Raw genomic sequence first — 21,149 nt, 5'->3', positions numbered from 1 at the left:
GTGAGTCACCATATTAATAGAGTAAAACATAAAAATCATACGATCATCTCAATAGAAGCAGAAAAAAGCATTTGGCAAAATTCAGCATCCTTTCATGGTAAAAACTCTCAATGAACTGGGTACAGAAGGGATGTACCTCAACATAACAAAGGCCACATATTACAAGCTCACAGCTAACATCATACTCAATGGTGAAAGGTTGAATGAAATCTTTTCCTTTAAGATCAGAACAAAACAAGGATGCCCAGTCTCATCATTCCTTTTCAACACACTGGAAGTTCTAGCCAGAGCAATTAGGCAAGAAAAATAAATAAAAGGCAACCAAACTAGAAGGGAAGAAATAAAATTGTCTCTATTTGCACATGATATGATCTTATAGATAGAAAATCTTAGATGCCACCAAAAATCTTTTAGTAACAACAAATTCAGTAAAATTTCAGGATACAAAATCAGCGTGCATAAATCAGTTACATTTTTATACACTAACAATGAAATATCTAAAAAAGAAATAAAGAAAACAATCACACTCACAATAGCATCAAAAACAATAGAATACTTAGGAAAAACAATAAAATATTTAGGAATAAATATAACCAAGCAGGTGAAAGATCTGTATATTGCAAAGAGTAAGACTTTGATGAAAGAAGTTGAAGACACAAATAACTGGAATGATATCCTGTGTTCATGGATCAGAAGAATTAATATTGTTAAAATGTCCATCCTACCCAAAGCCATCTACAGACTGAATGCAATTTCTATCAGTATTCCTATGGCATTTTCATAGAAATAGAAAAAAAAAATCAAAAAGTTTGTATGGAACCACAAAAGACTGCAAATAGCCAAAGCAATCCTGAGAAAGAGCAAAGCTGGAGGCATCACACTTCCGGGTGTGTGTATTACACAGCTCTAGTAATCAAACCAGTATGGTACTGGCATAAAAACCATCACATGGAACAGAATTGAGAGCCCAGAAATAAAACCACGCCTATACAGTCAACTAGTATTTGACAAGGGAGCAAAGAACCCTTACTGCGAAAGGGCAGTCTCTACAATAAATGATATTGGGAAAACTGGACAGCCACATGCAAAAGAATGAAACTGGACCTGTATGTTACACCACACACAAAAACTAACTCATAATGGATTAAAGAATTAAACATAAGACCTGAAAACCATAGAAATCATAGAAGAAAACATAGGGGGAAAGCTCCCTGGCATTGGTCTTGGCAATGATTTTTTTGGACATAACACCACAAGCACAAGCACCAAAAGAAAAAACAAATAAATGGAACAAATAAATCAAACTAAAAGCTTCTGCATGAGAAACAATTAGCAACGTGAAAAGGCAACCTATGGGAGAGAATATCTGCAAACCATTTACCTCATAGGGGGTTAATATCTGAAGTAGATAAAGAACTCACACAACTCAAGAGCAACAAAATAATCTGATTAAAAAATGGGCAGAGGGACTTCCCTGGTGGCACAGTGGTTAAGAATCCGCCTGCCAATGCAGGGGACACTCGTTTGAGCCCTGGTCCGGGAAGATCCCACATGCTGCAGAGCAACTAAGCCCGTGTACCACAACTACTGAGCCTGCGCTCTAGAGCCCGCGAGCCACAACGACTGAGCCCACGTGCCGCAACTACTGAGCCCGTGCGCCTAGAGCCCGTGCTCTGCAACAAGAGAAGCCACCACAGCGAGAAGCCCACGCACTGCAACGAAGAGTAGCCCCCACTCGCCACAGCTAGAGAAAGCCTGTGAGCAGCAGCGAAGACCCAATGCAGCCAAAAATAAATAAATTTATTAAAAAAAAAAATGGGCAGAGGGAGATTTCCCTGGTGGCCTAGTGGCTAAGACTCCATGCTCCTAATGGTCAGATCCTACATGCTGCAACTAAGAGTTCGCATGCCACAACTAAAAGATCCCGCATGCTGCAACTAAAGATCCCGCGTGCTGCAACTAAGACCCGGCACAGCCAAGTAAATAAATAATTTTTAAACAAAGATGCTATTTTAAAAAAATGGGCAGAGCAACTGAATAAACATTTTCCCAGGAAGACATACAAATAACTAACTGGTACATGAAAAGATGCTCAACGTCACTAATCATCAGGGAAATGCAAATCAAAATTAAAATGAGCTATCATCTCACACCTGTTAGAATGGCTGTTATCAAAAAGACAAGAGATAACAAGTGTTGGTGAGAATGTGGAGAAAAGGGAACCCTTGTGCACTGCTGGTGGGAATGTAAATTGGTGCAGTCACTGTGGAAAACAACATGGAGGTTCCTCAAAAAAATGAAAATAGAACCTCCATGTGACCCAGCAACCCCACTTCTGTGCGTACTTCCAAAGGAAATGAGATCAGGCTCTCGAAGAGATACCTGCAGCCCCACGTTCACTGCAGCATGATTCACAAAAGCCAAGACATGGAAACAAGCTACGTGTCTCTGGGTGAATGGATAAAGAAAATGTGGTCTATATACACAATGGAATATTATTCAGCTGCAAGAAACAAGGATGGTCGTTGAGGGCATTATGCTACGTGAAATAAGTCAGACAGAGAAAGACATACTGTATGATCTCACTTACACGCAGGATCTAAAAAGCTGAACTCATAGAAACAGAGAGTAGAATGGAGGTTGCCAGGGGCCTGTGGGCGGCAGGGAATGAGAAGACACTGGTCAAAGGGCACAAACTTCCAGTTATAAGACGAACAGGCTCTTGGCATCTAATGCACAGCACGGCGGCTCCAGTCGGCAATACTGTGCTGTATACTTCAGAGTTCCTGAGAGAGCAGACCTGTAATGTTCTCACCACCAAAAAGAACGGTAATTAGCGGTGGAGGTGTTAGGTGTTAACTAACCCTACGGGGAAATAGTTTTGAAATATGTTAAGTATATCAAATCATTAGGCTGTAGGCCCTGAACTTACACAACATTAAATGTCAGTTTTGTCGCAGTAAAGCTGGAAAAAATACTTAGTGTAGGGACAGGGTCCACCTCCTCATTTTCTCGTGCCTTGTTTTTTCATCTTTTGAAAAGTGGTTTGCTGTGCACTTTCAACCCTTCCTGCCATGTTCACTCCCGGGCTTTCTGTGGTCGTGGCTGTTATACGTGGGACATTTTCCATTTCCTCTCGAACTGGTAACTACCAACACAAAGGAAAGCTACGTACTTTGGGGGATGTACCTTGCCTTCCGCTGACCTCTGCAGTCTTTTATTCTATCATTTTCCACTGAAGCCCCTGACCTCTCAGGCCCACAATCTCGTCACCTACAGACAACGCCAGCCTGCTCAGGAGGGTGTCCGGCTACCTGCTCGGGGCCCTGTGAACACGGCTGGTGCCCACCCTGATGGCCCGGAGTCTGTCCGCTCTCCCTGTGCACGAGGCCAGGCCCCTGGGCCGCCGCCAGCCTCTCATGGGAGACACTGGCACCCCCGCACTGGTCCCCAGGCGGACGGCAGCCCGCTCCCCACCTCACACGCTGACCTCGCCCTCCGCACCCAGGGCCTCCATCTGGGTCCCCACGGAGCCAGCACCCAGGGCTTTCTGAAGGGGCCAAAGGTAGGTCAAGCTGCCGCACAGACTCAGGCAGACGCCTTGGTTCGGGAGCCCTGCTGGGTGCTGCGGGTGGAAGGAAAGGAAGACCCTACGAGCCCAGGCTAGGCCGCAGCAGTGAGGTCCCCAGCAAGCCACAGCCCTGAGGGTGAGACGTGGCTCTGCCCAGGGTACCTGCTTCTGCCGTCCATGCCCTGTCGTCCCTCCAGGAACACTGGTGCCCGTCTACCCTCCCACACGTGCATCCATCCATCCATCTGTCCATCCCCTCTCCATCTGCCACCCACATTTACTTTTCCTCCCTCCCTCCCTTCCTTCCTACTTTTCTTTGTATCCGTATCTATATCTTTCTGTCTCTGTCCACCTTCATCTATCCATCCATCTCTTTTAGTTTGAAAATAACTCAGCAAACAAACTTCTCATTGGCTGTCAGATGACACTGTCCACTACACACTGGCCAACACCAGCGTCTTTGGCCCTCGAGGTCTTTCCACCTTTAATTCCTGTCTTGGAAGCCCCCCTAGTGGTGATCCTGTGAACCCTACTCGCATCAAGTCCGTCCCCCTGAGGACCACGGCCCATGAGGCAGGATCCCACCTGCTCTGTTGCCATCTGAACACCGAGCGGGGACCCCAGAATCATGGGCGGTGCCAACACCGGGATCGGGGCACGGCGCCCATGCTGACACAGGTGTGAGGCGAGAAGGACCTGCTTGCCCCATGGGAGGAGCAACAGGGAAAGTCACCAACCACCCGCTAGGAATTACGGCGACTCAGAGAAGAAAACTTGTCATGATAGGAAGATTCCGGGGACAGGAAGCATTAAAAAGGAAGGGGGAGCCCCCTTCCCTCCCGCTAAGGACAGTCTCTCCCTGCCCCCTGAGCGTGGTCCCATCACTCCTCCCTCCCTGTCGTGGGCCTGCCTGTCCCTACACCCTGCAGCAGGTGGGGTCCCTGCCCCGGGAAAGGCCCTCCACCCAGGGAGCTCTGTCACTTGGAGAGTGGATGGCGGCTCCCTTCCGTTGCTGGACTCGCTTCCTCTGCAAAGGGAGGGGTACAGTGCCGTCTACACCTCAGAGTAAGGAGCAGACAACTCGGCAAAAGAGGAAAAGCGACAAAGCGACAGAGGACCCGAATGGCCCAACGCGCGGGGAGGGACCTGTGGCTCTGCCTTTCAACCCTTAGAGGCCATTGCAGGGTTATTCACTGGCCTGATTTCAATACTGTTGTGTCTCGAGGATCAGGGAGGCCAAGGAAGGGACTGGGGAGGGCAGTCAGTGGAGCAGCGAGAACACACACTGCCTCGGTCAGTAAACTGTGCCGCGGAACAATTACAATAGCAACGTTAAAGATCACTGATCACAGACAACCATAACAAATCTAATAATAATAATTATAAAGCTTGAAATATCGTGAAAATTCCCCAAATGTGACCGAGATACGAAGTGAACAAATGCAGCTGGGAAAACAGCACCGACAGACGTGCTCAAGGCAGGGCGGCCACAAACCTTCAGTTTGTAAAAAATGCAGTATCTGCAAAACACAATAAAGTGAAGTGCAATAAAGTGAGGTCTGCCTGTATCACAATAAAAAATAAGAAAAACCCAACCCATTCTTTCAGAAGAAATCCCAATGGAAATAAAGAGACACGTAGAGGGACTTCCCTGGTGGTCCAGTGGTTAAGACTTCGCCTTCCAACACAGCAGGTGTGGGTTTGATCCCTGGTTGGGAGCTAGGATCCCACATGCCTCGCAGCGAAAAAACCAAAACATAAAACAGAAGCAATATTGTAACAAATTCAATAAAGACTTTAAAAATGGTCCACATCAAAAAGTCTTTTTTTAACAAAATAAAGAAACACCCAGAAGTGAATGATACCGCACCTGCCGTGTGGCAAAACTCGTGTTCGGAGGGAAATTCTTAGCTTTAGGTGTTGACCCTAATATTAGGAAGGAAGAAAAGCTCAGACTGATGAGCTGTGTGTCCAACTCAAGTTAGGAAAACTCACTAAACTCGAAACAAGTACAAGAAGAAAGAGACTGGAACATAAGAGCAGAATTGATGGAGAACAAGAAACCAAGACAGGACAGGAGACCTCACACCATACAAGGTGGGCTCTTTGAAAAGCTGTTGGAAGAAACTTTCACGTATGGAGGTTTGGGGAAGTCGCTTTGGCTCATATGTGATTTGGCTTGAACTTTGTGCTGGTCAGAGCAGCCCGTCTTTTGTTTTGTTTTTTTTTTTTAAGATACACGTCCCTGTGCTCCAGGAGGGCAAAGGGAATAACAGTCATTTAATAATATTAATAACAATAATTACAATCATTATTGACATTCACTCAGCACTCACTACACGAAGGGCTGCTAAGGAGATCAGGGCTACAGGACATCAGAGAGGGGAGAAATCCCCACGGGACCCACTGGTTGGGAAGGCTTCTGGAAGGCGGCGGACTTGACTGGTGCAGAGAGGAGGCCCGGCAAGTCCTTCCGGGGGCAAATCATTGTGTGCTCGCTGCTGCCGCGTTAGCTGCACTCACGTGCAGCCTGTCTTTCTAAAAAGTTTATTTTATTGAAGTACAGTTGATTTATATTGTTGTGTTAATTTCTGCTGTACAGCAAAGAGACTCAGTTATACATACATATATTCTTTTTCGCATTCTTTTCATTATGGTTTATCACAGGATATTGAATATAGTTCCCTGTGCTATACAGTAGGACCTTGTTGTTTATCCATCCTGTATATAATAGTTTGCACCTGCTAATCCCAAACCCAATCCACCCCTCCCTTACCCGCCTCCCCCTTGGCAACCACAAGTCTGTTTTCTATGTCTGTGTGTCTGTTTCTGTTTTGTAAAGTTCATTTGTGTCATATTTTAGATTTCACATATAAGTGATATCATATAGTATTTGTCTTTCTCTTTCTGATGTACTTCATTTAGCATGATAATCTCCAGGTCCATCCATGTTGCTGCAAAGGACATTATTTTATTCTTTTTTATGGCTGAGTAGTATTCCATTGTGTGTGTGTGTGTGTGTGTGTGTGTGTGTGTGTATGTATCACATATATACATGTATCACATATGCATATATAGCACATCTTCTTTATCCATTCATCTAGAGAGCCTGTCTGAAGGCCTGCTGAACACACATTGTACCACTGCTTTAACGTTAAAGAAAAGGATATATTTAAAAATCAAAGTGGAGTGACTGTGGTTCAGGCATCCAGGATGGAGCTGCGTGGCCGCTGTGGATGTGGTTTCAGACACATTCCTGCGTCCCTGAGAACCTGAATTCGGGACCCTATCAGACTCAGTGACACCACCGGCCGCTCTCAAAACAGCCTCTGCCGGCAGCTGCCCCCCACAGCCTTAGGTCTCGAGTCTCTCCTTGTAACTATGCCACCATTTCAGACCCCAGCCAATCGCGCTGAGCCAGCGCCCTTGCTTCTTGCAGCTCCAGTCCTCATTCCTGACAAACAACTTCGGGAATCTTGTGGATTTTGCCTTTACAAGCCTTCGCCATTTTGCAGCCTGCGGAACATGTTCAAGTACCTCTTGAACCTGTGTCTCTCAGGCTGTAGTCCTCAGTTTGGCTCACATAACACTCTTTCCTTTCCTATTATGAATTGTTATTGATTATTTCTGTTGACAAAACTAAGAAAATATATAACCCCACCCCCTCAGCAAGGCTGGCAAGAGAAAGTACAAATAAATTATCCAAGGAGTGGAACAGGGCACCTACGATGACGCAGTGATTCAGAAAGGACCTCACCTGCAACTTTAAGAACACAGGTAACAATGGGTAAATTTTTAGAAACATATGGTTTACCAAGAAGCTGACTCAATAAGAAATACAAAACAGATAAATCCTATAATTATTAAAAATAGAGCAGCAATTAAAAATCTTTGCTCCAAGGAAACAGATGGCTTCATAAGTAAGTTTGACCAGACTTTGAAGGAACAGACCATCCCATTCTTACATAAACTATTACACGGCAAAGGAAGCGGGGGCATTTACATACAGCCAGGATAGTCCTGAGGGCTCACACGAGTCAAAAACATCAACAGAGGGCTTCCCTGGTGGCGCAGTGGTTGAGAGTCCGCCTGCCGATGCAGGGGACCTGGGTTCGTGCCCCGGTCTGGGAAGATCCCACGTGCCGCGGAGCGGCTGGGCCCGTGAGCCACGGCCGCTGAGCCTGCGCGTCCGGAGCCTGTGCTCCGCAACGGGAGGGGCCGCAACAGTGAGAGGCCCGCGAACCGCAAAACAAACAAACAAACAAAAAACATCAACAGAATGGAAAACTACCAGTCCACTCGAGAAAAATACACAGAGACCCAAAGCAGGCATTAGTCAATCAAATGCAACGGTGTAAAGAAAAAATAGGACAGAGCCAGCTTAGGTTTCTCTAAGTAGGAAAGGTTGATTTAATGCTAGAAAATAAAAAGGAGATCTTAACATCTTAATGATCATTTCAAAGTATGCAGAAGCATTTCCTGATAGAACTCCGTGCCTCCGGCACAGCGGGGACTTCAGGGGGCCGCGGCAAACGCCATCCAGGGTGGGGCGGTGGGAAGAGCTCTCAGGGTTGTGGAGAAATCACTGACCCTGTCACAGCGCTGCTCCAGGCCCACTCAGGACGCCTGGAAGGGGAACCTGGCAGCAAGCCCTTGGACAGTGGTATCAACACTGCCTGCCACCTTCTGCTGGTGATTTGATCAGTTAAATAGAGAAACTAAAACACTCTGTAAGTTAGCAGAAATAATAAAAGAATTTACCAAGATGGCTGATGTAAGATTAAGATGGTAAAGCGAACTGCATTTCTGTAGACTTGCCCCAAAAAGCAAAAAAATGTGATTAGAAAGATGACCACCCATTTAGAATAGAGTCAGAAAATATCTCATTCCTGAGAATAAACTAGTAAAGGATATCCAAGTAAAACTTACAATAAAGGTTTTAAAATGTTACTGAGACAGTAAATGAGAGCTAAATAAATGGAGAGATATAACATGTATAACATACCACAGGCGTATGAATTCTCCCCAAACTCATCTATACATTCAGAGCCGTTCTAGTCAAAATGCCAACAGAGCTTTTCCTGGAACTTGATACTAATTCTCAAATTGATGTGGAAGAATAAAGAGTTAAGCATAGTCGGAACGCTTCTGAAAAGCACAGGGACCGGGCGCGTTCGCTGTGAGATGCTGGGCTCGCGGCAGAGCTACGGTCAATAAACGCAGCTTTAGTGCGGTGGTGGGCAGACCGCCATGGACTAGGGCAGAGGCCCGGGAAGCAGACCCAGTTTTGTCTGAAACTGGGGTGTATATGGCTTAGGTGACGTGTACCGGGGCCAGGCAACTAACAGCTGGGAGCACCGGTTACATCCACGTAAAAAAATGAGCCTGGATCCCTGCCTCACATGCAACGGTTACATCCACGTAAAAACAATGAACCTGGATCCCTGCCTCACATGCAACGGTTACATCCACGTAAAAACAAGGAACCTGGATCCCTGCCTCACACACATTACAAATCCACCTCGGCACTGCCTGCAGGTCCAGTGGTTAAGACTCCACGCTCCCAATGCCGGGGGCCCGGGTTTGATTCGATCCCTGCTTAGGGAACTAGATCCCACATGCTGCAACTAAAGATCCTGCAGCTAAAAGACCTGCCGCAGCCAAATAAATAAATAAATAAATAAAAAATCAGCCTCAGGCGGATTAAATGTGAAGAACAAAACTTTAAAACTCTTGGTAGAAAATGTCAGTAAATATCTGTTGGATCTCGTGGCTGGCAAGGCTTCTTAAGGCACAAAAAAACACAGTGAAAGAAAACACCAATAATTGGACTGTATTAGAAATGAGAAACATTTTTTTCCATCAGAGGAGGCCTTCAGGCAGCTTTTCTCAAAGCGGGGTTCCAGAGGCCAAACAATTTCCCAGCAACAGGCCGTGGAGGCTGCCAGGGCCGCAGGCCTGTGCTGTCAGAGCAGACTGGACGCAGACGCGGCCGTGAGAACCCAGGCCTCTGCTGAGCCGGGCATCCAAGAGATTTACAAACATGTAAAGTGATGCCACTCTCCTCACTGTTTTTTCTGGAGGGGAATACTGTCATTTCTCACGAAAGTGTGTTATATGTGCTACCATGCAATGGGTTTACGGTTGTCACTGAATTAATTAATAGGTAGACTTTTTATGCATTTCTCCGTTTTAACCTGTAATACAGTGAGTACTGGCAGATATAACTCACAGAAACAAAGCTCTTTGGGCACTCAGTGATTTTTAGGAGTGTAAAGGGTTCCAAGAACTGAAAAGTTTGAGAACCGCTGCCTTCAAGGAAGTGAGACACACGGTGGACATGGCATTTGCAGTCCTGACAAAACGGACGAAAATACAGGGAGAAAAGCTGAGCAACTGGATGGAAATGGGCTCTCCCACAGAGGGGGTCCCCACCCCACCACCTGCAAGCCCACTGTCCTGACCGACAGGAACGCAACCCCTGGCAATCCCAGTGGAACCGATCCCGCAGGAGGGGGTGTGAGGGGTCTCTGGGCGGTGGTGGGAGCGCACCTCAGGCAGCCCCGCAGGAAAGAGTTGCCCTGCTCTGCAAGCGACCCCGCCAGCCCGCTGGGAGCTCTCACTGGACACACGGAGGCCACGGGGAGCAGCGCTGACCCCACCAGGCCTCCCCCCACGAAGGTCATGACACCCGGTGCGGAAGAGTCTAGGGAAGTCACATAAAAGGAAGTTCCAGAAGCTAAGACGCAGCAGGAGACTCTTTTTAGAAAGTGAAGGCACGAGCGGGCCCCCTCCCTTCTCTAGGTCCCCTGCCCACCTCGCTGCACTGGGGGTGCCCAGGGGCCCCGGTGACCTTGGCCTTGTCCTAGGCGTGGCTGCCTCTCACTCTCGTGGGTGATTCTCTGGGGCCGTGAGCTGCCCCTGCCAATCCCTCAGAGGAGCTGTGACCCCCGTCAGTCACCACCGGTAATTTCAGGCGCTTTTAGCATCTTAAATAAAGTAAATTCGCACTCAGACAACATGCTACGCGCTGTAGTGAGAAGCGTGTGGCCGGACGCGGGCTATCGCTGCGGCCAAGTCGCTGGGGACCTGAGGGGACAGAGGTGGGCGTGCCGACCGCAGGCGCTCACTGCCGCCAGGTGACGGTAGGAGGGGGGCCGGGCACTGGCCCACCTGCTGCCACTTACCTCAAAGGTGTTCCCAGTCACATCGAACTCCGGGGGGACAAAGGCTCCCTCGGGGTCGTCTGGGAAGGGAAGAGAAGGCGCCGGGTCACACGGCGACCCTCCGTTCCCACTACTCCCCACCCGGGTCACTGGGGAAGACAGGCCTCCAGGCTCTCCCGGGATGGGCAGCTGCGAGAACCAGCGCGTCCCGAGCCTCACAACGGTGGGGAGGGGCGGAGGTACCAGCAGGTTACCATGGAAACCCGGCTCCCGGACCATCGGCCCAGGGAGGGCCCGCGTCCGCTGGACTCTGCGCTCACGTTCCCCTGCGGGCGCCCGCCCAGGCCTCACCGCTGAGCTGCTCCATGAAGCACACGTTCCCGCTGGTGTTGAAGGCCAGGGTGTCGGGCGTGATGCACAGGGTCTGGAAGATGGCCGAGTGCGCGACGCTCCTCATGGACAGGCTGCACTCCAGGCACACGGCCCAGGCCTCCCGCTCGCTGAGGCCGCTGTCCCGCAGGGAGAGGATGTCGGCCAGGGACACGTTCTCCTGCAAGACAGGCCTGGGCTGAGCTGCGGGCGCCGGCAGAGGGGCCGCGGGCCTGGGGACAGGCCCCCGCAGCCCCCAACGTCCAGACAGCTCCCAGGAAGCAGACGCCACGCCGCAACGTTTCATTCTATGTCGGCAACGTCTTAAAAACCCCCACCAGACGACATCCCACGGCTCCTGGACGTCAGGAGCCGCAGAGCACGTGCTGCACCATCAGCTGCTGCTGGAGCAGGTGTTTGCCCAGCCTGCCCTTCATCCCAGACTGTGCGGCCCCCCACCGTTGGCCCGGCCCACGGGCTCAGCACACAGACCTCGGTGGGCACGCAGGGAGCCTCACCTTTCCAGCTTGCGAGCGGGTGAGGGAAGACGGAGCTGTTGCCACAAAGGCACAGCCGTGCGCGGGGAGCCGCCAGCCCATGAACGTGACGTGAGCCTACGACAGCCACGGGACACGCGAGAACATGCTCGTGACACCACGGCTGCAGAGCCGCCTGGACAACGGCTCCGGGCGGTGCACGTGGGGGACACAGTCGCCTGACTCCTGCACAGCCAGACTCCGAGGCCGCCCACACCGCGGGCTCCGCCTCCTGGTCTGACTCGGCTGTGGCTGTGCCACCCACACTCACTCACACACGTGTGCGCAGAGCGTGCTAACACAATCTGTCAGGTGTGTGTGCACAGACGGACCCACGCCAGCATGCACGCAGCTCTCACACGTTTACTTACTAACTTTGATGCACAGGCGTGCAAAGCCCACACATCCACACACGTGCCCACACGTATCCACGCAAGTCACACATGCACACACACACTCATCAGGCTCACACATCAGACACCCTGTGCCTCACAGCCCTTTTCCGGGCCATTGTTTGACACCCTGGTTAGCTCCGTGTACTTGCATGCTCACGCACCACCAGCCTAAGGAGGGGAGGGGACTGAGGAGCCAGGCTGGGAGCCGGGGCCTGGGCGAGCAGGCCGGAGGGTCGGGAAGGGTCCTGGGCACCCGACTCGGAGGGCAGGGCGGAGACTCGGGGAGAGGTGTGGGTGGAGGGTCGGGGTGAGTTGGGGGTGGAGGTCGGGGTGAGATGGGGGTGGAGGTCGGGGTGAGTTGGGGGAGGGTCGGGGTGAGATGGGGGTGGAGGTCGGGGTGAGTTGGGTGGGAGGGTTGGGGTGAGTTGGGGGTGCTACAGAAGAGAGGTGCCCCTGCTTCCTCCCCCCCACCTAGCTCTCCCTCCAGCCTCCTTGCTCCATCCTTCCAGCACACAGGATGTTCTCACGTGTAGCCAAGCTGCCGGGTCCTAAAAGGAGCCTACCATCTCCTGCCCTTGAAATTCACCCACCTGTACTGCACGGGGGCTTTGACCACAGCAAAGGAGATGAAGGGTTTAAACCCAGAAAGCAAGCAGCAGTGTGAGGAGCCGCTGTGTGTGTGTCTGGCCAAGCAGCGTGTGGTATGCGGGGCGGCGGCGGGGGGGGGGGGCTACAGGAGGGGGATGCGGCAGGTCCTGCCGTGTGACTAGGCTCATCCCACGTCTGTTCCTTCTCAGTTCAGGGAGGGGCTCAATGACATCCTCCTGGGCCCTCCCAACTCTTTCTCTTGGGGGGTGGTGGTTAAGATGGATGAGGAAAAGGCAGCTCTGAGAGCAGAGAGCCCCTTGCTGGGCTCCCGTATTGTACTGACCGTGGGAGGAGGGTGGACGGGGCATAGCAGAAAGCAGGGCACACGATTAGACTGGGGCGGCAGAGAGACTCGTGAACCAGAAATCTCAGCTTCCAAATCTCCCGGCTGGGTTCCCCGGGTTCGCTCCACCTGGGGGCCTCTCTGCCCCACCCAGGACCCCTCACGACTCAGGAGAGCCCGAGGCTCCCGGGGATGCCCGCGAGGCCTGGTTAGAGAGACACCTGGGCACCGTGTGCACACACGCACACACATGCACACGTACACACAGACGCCTGCACAGCGAACAGCCTGAGGACCCCGTGGGCTTGGTTATTTAGGAGGGTGAGTGAGCCAGTCCCCCTACAGCGGCCTCGCTGACTCCACTGGCTGTTGGCACGCAGCTGTGACAGATGTGCTGCCAGGAGATGGGAGCCCAGGGCAGAACCACGGCTTCCTGCTCAGGCCCAGGCCTCTGCTGCCCCTGCCCAGTGGAAAGATGCCCTGGTGAGGTGGAAGCTCCTCGGGGAAGCTGGAGACCTGCACCCATTCATGGGGAGCACCCGCTGGGGAGAGCTCCTACTGGGGGGAGCTCCTGCTGGGGGATTCTCTGCGTGACTCTATGGGGTAACTTCCATGGGTCCTGAGTCACTGCTTCCGTGTGGCTAACGCCTCCATTCACTGGTCTTAGCTCCTCTGAAACCCCACTGTTACAACGGGAAGGTGGGATTCAGCTGAAGCAAGTTCCAGGACAGCACCGAGGGACGCTGCAGGCCCCCAACACACCCAGGGCAGGTCTTGCCACATGATGACGGATCCCGGACACTGTGCCCACGGTCACCTCCCTCTGGGACCCGCAGCCCGCCCCCCGGTCCATCCTGTTCTGGCCCAGGCAGGAAGAATGACCCTTCCTTGCCTGAATCCACGGCCCAAGTAGGGCAGGCGGGGGTGCTGGGCCGCCTTGGCTAATGGGCCAAAGACAAGGAGAGGGAGAGACCGGGAAGCAGGTGTTGGCCATTTAGGCCCCCTCAGTCCACCACCTGCCCCAAAATTCCAGCCCTGATAGATGGGAGCCTGTGCTCTTCCCAGAGGGGGAGCTCATTACCCCATGGGCCCTGAGCCTCACGCCATGAGGCCCCGATCCACACTCAAGGGGACGGTGCCTGGAGGCTAGCAGGGGCTTCACGGGCCGAGACAGACGTTTTTGTGTGTGTGTGTGTCTGTGTGTGCGCGCGCGGGGTGACGTGCTACACACAGAAAAGCCAGCGAGGTTCCTGCAGATGCCTGCGCTCCAGCCTCGCCCCCGGGCACCCACCGGGGCTGCGGCAGGCTTCGGGAGACTTCCCTCCTGCCACTGCCCACGTGGCCTGAGCTGGTCATTGCCGGCCAGCTCCATCTCCTGGGTATAGAGCCAGCCTTCCGGGCAGACCCAGAAAGCCTACTGGAGCTCACACCTCACCCCTCACTGCTGCCCAGCAAGGCGCTGCCTGGGTGGGCTCTGGGGGGAGATCTGAGGGGGAGACCACCCAGGGCAGGAAAGAGGGCCCCCCTTGCAATTGTGTGGGCACAGACTCAACCCCCATCCTGGCTGGGAGGGGGGCTTGGGAGGCAAGAGGACGCGGCTTCCCAAAGCAGTCCCTGTCGCCAGTCTGGGTCCTACAGGGCAGTGCTGGCTTCCTGCCACGGGCCGCTGTCCAGTGACGGCAACACGTCAGCTGTGCGGGAGCTCCTGCCCTGCAGACACAGACTGCGAGCCAGGGCCACGTGGGGCCGCAGGACCCATGGGTCATTCTGCATTTCAAATGCTCCCCACCTGCTTTCAGATCCCCTGGCCCAGCCCAGCTCCCGGCCCACAGATGCCGGGGAGATGCCCCGCTGGACTCCTCACCCCTTGGGGGAGTCTGGGGCCTGGCAGATGCCCTGCTCCCCGAAGGCCCCTGCAGGCCAGTGGCACCGCCTGCCTCCCGATGCCCTGGGGTCTGCCGGATCCGCACCCCGGCCTTAGCTTGTACCGATGCAGTGGTGCTGCCTGCAGGTGGCCAGGGACCGGCGGGCAGTGACCTCCAGGACCTTGCTGGGCGGTGCCGGCCCCCTCAGCACGCCCCCCGGGTGGTCTCTGGCCCTGAGTTCTCGTGCTCATGCGTCGCCCGTGGGTCATGTGTCTCTGGGGCAGGTGCCCAGACTGAAGTTGCTGGGACACAAGTGCAGGCATCCCCACCCACTATCAGATGCCAAACTGTTTTCCAAAGAGGCTGGTCCACTCCATCCCCCCTACACCCTGGCAGAGGGGCAGGGCCACTACCCATTCCCCGCCAACTCGGGCCACCGTCCAGCTTTCTGGTTCTCGCCAACCTGGCACTTGTGGGAAGGTTTTCGCAGCGGGTGTATTTTGTGTTGCCTGATAATAATGAAGTCAAACATTTTCTCATATGTCCACCAGCAATGTGGATTTTCTCTGGGGTTACAACAGGGCATGGGCGTTCCAGGGGCTCCTGCGGGGTGGGGTCCACAGGGTTCTATCTCCTGAGCTCGCTGTGGTCAGCTGATATAATTAGCTGCATAACCAGCAAATGCCTGTGTCCCATGTGGCTTGTACCGTCCTGCGTCTGGCGCCCACCGTCCCTCCCTGGAAGCTGCCCGCTGTCCTTGGCCACGGTTCCCTCCGGAGGCTCCGCCGCATGGCCCTCCTTCCTCTCACGCAGGATGGCTTTTCGGATACAACCTGACTACACAACGCTGTGCCAGGTGGTCACATGTCCCTGGCGGGCATTTAAAACCTTCAACACCAACCACACCCAACGTGTTTCACGAGAACACACCCAAAGGCAATGCCTCTCTCACCGGGGAGGGTGCGAGAAGATTGAGGAGCCCCGAGCTTCACGGCTGGATGCCACTACAAACGTGGCGTCCCACTTCACCTGGAGGTGACGGCCACAGGATGACGGGGACCCCGGCCCCATGCACTGTGCACGGCTGGGGACACTGTTACCAGGAGAAGGCCTGAGGGCACGGCCGCAGGACAGACGGTGGGCTCGGGATTGAGGCTTTGGGTCCAAGTCCCGGCTCTGCCTGTCCTGTTCATTTGGCATCAGTCACCGGCTCGGTGTGCCAGGCACGGAGGAGGCCCTGGAAGTGTGGGGCAGCCAGTGCAGAAGGCTGCTCAGGACTTGGGCTCCTGACTGAAGGCCACTTTTGCCCTCTGTGAGCCCCACGTGGAGAACCACGTATTCTGCGTCTGCCTTGGAGAGTGATTTGGGGGGACGTGAGTCTCCCAACAGACACTTTAGAAATGCGTCCTTCCGGGGGGAGCGTTTGAAGGCTGACGGCTGGGAGCACCCTTTCTTGCTCCATCAAAGCCACGGAGATATCCACAGGGTTCTTTATTCCCTTGCCTTTCCTCTCCGCAGCCTTCTCTCACGCCGAATCCAGGCCACGGGGTGGGGGGGGTGTTGAGGCAGCACCCCACCCCCACCCCAGGGCACTGCCTCGGCAGCCTCCTCAACAGACTCTGCCACCAGAAGGACTGCTGCTAGGGCATGAGCCCCTCTGTCCTCAGAACCAGCTCTGCTGGGGCAGTGGGCAGGGGCCGGCTGAGGGCGAGGGACCTGGAGACCCCCTCTAGCCCAGGGGGGGCTGGCCGGGTCTGCCTCGCTGGTGGGCCTGGCCAGATGGGCACGTGGAGGGTCTTGTCATTTAGAGAGCAACACTGCAACAGCGCCAGCAGACCCCACGGATGGGCGCCTGTACCTGCTAGGGGCTGGGAGGGCATCTGCACAGACCCCCAGCCTTGGGAGACTAGAGGGTCTTCTTGGAGCAGCTGTGTCCTCTGGGGGCCACCTCTCGTGTGGCGGGGACTGGCTTGTTCAAGGGCCACGGAGTTTATTCATTTGACCCCAACCCACGGTCTGTGGGGCACTACGGGGAAGCCAGAGCTGCAGGGGCAAACCCAGGCGGGTGTGGAGGCGTCTCTGACAGAGTCGCGGGCAGAGTGGCCCAGTTAATGGCCAGAAGCCCCATGTGACAGAGACCCTGGCCCCTCTGCACCCTGGCTGGGGGCTCAGGACTTGGGCTCCTGACTGAAGGCCACTTTTGTCCTCTATGAGCAGGAATCAGCCCTCAGTCATGGAGGCCTCCCCCGCCCCCAGCTCCTGAGCAGTCTGGCCTGACTGGGCTCTGCTGCCGGCGCCTTCCGCTGACCTCCTAGGGTCTCCGCAAGGAGGAATACAGTGCTCGGGCCCTGCCGCTAAGCGCCCCCCACGCTCATCCCCCCAACATCTGTAACCCGGAGCCCACCCCCGCAGGTCGCCAACTTCTTCAGCGACAGCCCACCCGCTGCTGTCCCAGGTGGCATCCCCCGGTCCTGTCCCCTCTGGGGGAAAACGCTGAAGGCTGGTGCTGCTGGTGAGAAGGGCTTTGGTATCCCCCTGCTGCCAGGACCTGGCCCGGGGGCAGGGAGCCTGGGGACTCTCCGCGAACCCCTCCGTGCGGAACGGTGGGGGTCCCAGCGCGGGTCGGGGGCTCACCTCGTCCTCCGGCAGAGTGGGGAGCGGCTCGAAGTCGTAGAAGTCTAAGTCTTTGCCGTCCTCCTCGTAAAAATCCGCCGCAGCAGGGTCCATGGCCTGCATCCTCCGTGCGCCGCCGGCGGCGCCACACTCTCAGTCACTGCCTGAGCCGCCGCGCGCCGGCCGGAGGCGCACCCGCCGCCCGAGATCTACGCGAGGCCGGCGCCCCCCGCCTGGCCTCGCCCCTCCAGCGGCCTTGGCGCCCCGGCTCCGGCTCCGCGCACAGGCTCTGGCTCTGCGAGCCGGGAAGGCTACGCGCGCAGGGCCGCCGTGGGAACGCCCCCCGCGCCGCCCACCGCGGCCCACGCCGGCCCCGCCCCCGGTGCGCCCCGCCCGCGCGCTGCCGCAGTGTCACCAGAGCGGGGACGGGGGTGGGGGCACCTGGGCGCGGGACTGGGGGTCGGGGCAGTCGCAAGGCCGTGCTCACTTTGCCGGGCAATTGGGGGCGACTGGGCGGGGCTTCCGAGGGCGTTCTGGGGACTTTGTCCCTCGGGGACGTTGGCCGCTGTCCTGGGGGATGCACTGCGGGGGGGTGGGGAGGGTGGAGGCCTGTGCGCGGTAGGCACCGTTTGGGGGCGGGGCCAGCCTTGTGGCCGGTGTTCCTGAGCGGTGCGTCGCGGACAGCCGCGGGCTCTGTGGGCACACGGATGGAGGGCCGCGGCCCAGCCCGCGGAGAGTGCCGGGCGGGTGGTCCGCCCTCCACCCTGTCACCCTCGCTCCCTGCCCCCGCTGGCAGGGACGGGGCTGCCGCAGTCCACGCGGGGAGGTGGGGAGGGGCGGCTGCAGAGGTGCCCAGGAGGGCCAGGCAGGGCTGGGGGGGCCGGGCAGGGGGGGCGGAATGGGGTAGAGTCCAGGGAGTAGACCCGTCTGAGCGGTTGGGGTCTGGCCTGCCGCTTTCTTGAGTTAGGATCCCATGGATGGGGGACCAATAATTAGAGCTTCATCCAGACCTTGCCAGCCTGCCTCCTTGGTGTGGGAAGGGAACCGAAAGAACAGACAAGCTCTCCCTCAATTTGGCAGTCCTGCTGGTTCGTGACTAACCCCTTCACCGGGTTTCCTCAGCACAGGGACGAGCCCTGCCCCAAGCCAGGGCCTGTGGCTGGGCAGAGAGCAGGACACCCCTACCCCAGCCTGGCAGAGATCCAGGGAGGGTGCCCCCTCACAGTGAAGCAAAGAGCCAGACAGCACAGCCTCCACGTCTTCTGCAGGAGGGTGGCGGGTGGCGGGTGGCGGGTGGCGGGTGGCGGGTGGCGGGTGGCGGGTGGCGGGTGGCGGGTGGCGGGTGGGCCCCTCCCCCGGCGCAGGGCAGGGGGTCAGAGCTCCCACAAGGCGGTGGGCACTGCGGCCAGGCTTGCAGCAGCCACGATGTAAATGCTCCTCGGCGAAGGAAGCTGACTCGCGGCGGGTCCTGCCAGGTCCGAGGATGCAGGGGACTAACTCTATCCCGGCTCAGGTCTCGTGGCCCCGGGGGCCCTGCGATGTCACCCCAGGTGGACGAGGAGCACCCGGTCAGGGGAGAAACGTGGGCAGCGACGCCCCGGTCCGGCGGCCGGGGTGCCGGCCGCTCCACTGTGTACAGCCCACCCAAGGCCCCTGAGAGAAGTGGGTCTGGCTGTCTGGGAGCTGGGAGCAGTAGCCAGGGCGGGCGGGCGGGTGGGTGAGGGCAGCAGCGGTTGGAGATCCATCTCAGGATGAGTGCCTGGGCTGTCGGTGGGCACCGCCTGGTCTCCGAGGGAGGCAGGCCCCGCTCCAGAGCCCTGGGCCTCCAGCTGCATCCTGCACTCGGGCCCTGCGTCCACGGAGCCGAGCGCCCTGCCTGCAGGGTCCCCGTGCTGCGGGGCGGGGCTGCCCCTTCCCTCTGTCCCAGGCTGGCGTCGAAGGCTGTTGAAGCCTGCGTGTGGCCTTGACACCCCTCACCCGCCATCCAGCCTAAACACCCTCCGGGGGTCTCAGCTGTTGTGGGCCCAAAGGGAAGATGCCAACTTTCTCACCTGGTTCTCAGGTCTCCCTGCAACCGGGCCCGGGGTCTGGGCTGAGGACTGAATTGGGGGGTGGCATGCAAACGCCTTGACTGAAGGAGCAGTGTCATCGCCAATGGTTCCGGGCCCAACGGCATTGTCTACTTTGGGAAAAGGTGCATCCAGTTTGGGTAAAATGCAGAACAAACGGGCTGTGGATGCCGGCTGAGTCAGCTTTGGCTGTTCCAGCCTCAAAGCACTTAGTGGGCGTGTGCCGTCTCCTCAGTCAAGCAGGGACCAGGGGGCCTGGGCCAGAGGGGCGAGGCCGGCGGGAGCCCTAGGGAGGCACCTGGCAGGGGCCGCATTGCCTTCCTTCTTCTACCCGCCTGCTTCCCCAAAGCGTTGTGGTCACTGGTCTTCTTTGTTCAGTGGAGTGACCGGAAGCTTCTGCTGGGTGTGTTGTGAGTCTCACTGTGTGTTTGCACACTTGCCCGCGTTTATGGCAAGCTCTGCTCCCTGGAAGGGCGTGGCCCCCTGTGTCCTGGTGCCTCGGGCGTGGTGGGTGCTCCTCAGTGTTGGTACATGACTGTGACATTACTTTCGAGATCAGACCAAGTCTAGATCAGGCACCCTCAACCTCCCCAGAGCAAATGGGACAAGGACGTCCAGGCAGTCCTGGGCGCCACTCAAAGTCAATTTGAAGCTCAGCTCCAAACAGGCCGAGTCCTCACGAGCAGATGCCGCGAGGGCCCGCTCGCCCGGCCTCTGCGCCAGCCTCTCCCCACCACCCGCACGTCCAGCACATGCCCAGTGAGCAAGTCTGCTTCCTGGGACTCTTAGGCACTGCCAGAATCCTGCAGAGGCTTCCTGGACGCACGGTCAGCTCCACAGCCAAGGCCGCGACCTGGCGGAGTCCCGTCTCCTCACCGCTCTTCCCTGACCCGTCGACCCACTCTCCTCCACCCCCATCTCCTCCAAGACCCTCCCTCTGTCTCCAAGCAGGTCCTAGCCCGAGCGCCCTCCCTGCCCACCCCCGAGCCTCAGGCCTCAGACCTCAGCCCTCCCCTGGCCGCCCTCAGTGACCAGGGAGGCTGTACTCCAGGCTAGGCTGGGCCCTCGCCACGCGTGTCCCCAGGCACGCTCTCTCCTGGCTTCCGCCATGCAGTCAGCGGCTGTCAGTAGATCAGGCCGAATGTGGGGTGGGAGGGAGTGGTGCAGGATGGGTTTCCAAAGCTCCTGTTTTCCCTGAAAGATTTTGAGAAGCTGTCACACCACGTGTACATTTTGAAGTCGACATCTACATTTTTGAAAAATTAAGAAATGTAAGTAATTGCAAAGAATGTAATTTCTGGCGTGGTATAATTATTGACATTTTGAAATAAAGCTGTTAGTCACTCCCGTAAATATATCCAAGGACCTAAAAACCAAAGTGGTTTTGATACCCACTATCAATCATTTAGAAGAAAACACATAAACATTTCTTTTTCATAGTCGGAAATGTTCATCATAACATTTTCCTTAAACTCGTTACTGTTATCTAACTCCAGCCAGAATTTTATCTACTGTGATAGATTTTTATGCTTGAAAGTTTCTGCAGATTCTCCATAATACCTTGCAACAAAGATGCAGGTAAGTTTTAATAACTTGAATACTTATGAAGTAAAAATTTTTAACATTTTTGTTTC

General features: G+C 55.5%; 1 protein-coding gene across 2 annotated transcripts in view; it reads right to left on the bottom strand.

Moving 5' to 3' along the window:
* KNDC1 (kinase non-catalytic C-lobe domain containing 1) overlaps positions 1-17,750 on the bottom strand; it is a 56,855-nt gene extending 39,105 nt beyond the window's left edge. For both annotated transcript variants that reach the window (XM_060126364.1, XM_060126365.1), the window contains exons 1-3: positions 17,468-17,750; positions 11,089-11,287; positions 10,759-10,817 (exon numbers count right to left, since the gene is read on the bottom strand). In XM_060126364.1, the coding sequence (XP_059982347.1) occupies positions 10,759-10,817; positions 11,089-11,287; positions 17,468-17,569 (360 nt within the window). In that variant the 5' untranslated portion in view covers positions 17,570-17,750. The remainder of the gene's footprint in view (positions 1-10,758; positions 10,818-11,088; positions 11,288-17,467) is intronic.
* Between the last annotated feature and the right edge of the window lie 3,399 nt (positions 17,751-21,149).

Source organism: Lagenorhynchus albirostris, chromosome 16 (genome assembly GCF_949774975.1).
Source record: "Lagenorhynchus albirostris chromosome 16, mLagAlb1.1, whole genome shotgun sequence".
NCBI lineage: Eukaryota > Metazoa > Chordata > Mammalia > Artiodactyla > Delphinidae > Lagenorhynchus > Lagenorhynchus albirostris.
The sequence above is the reverse complement of the archived record's forward strand: the minus strand, read 5'-3'. Positions and strand labels throughout refer to the sequence as shown.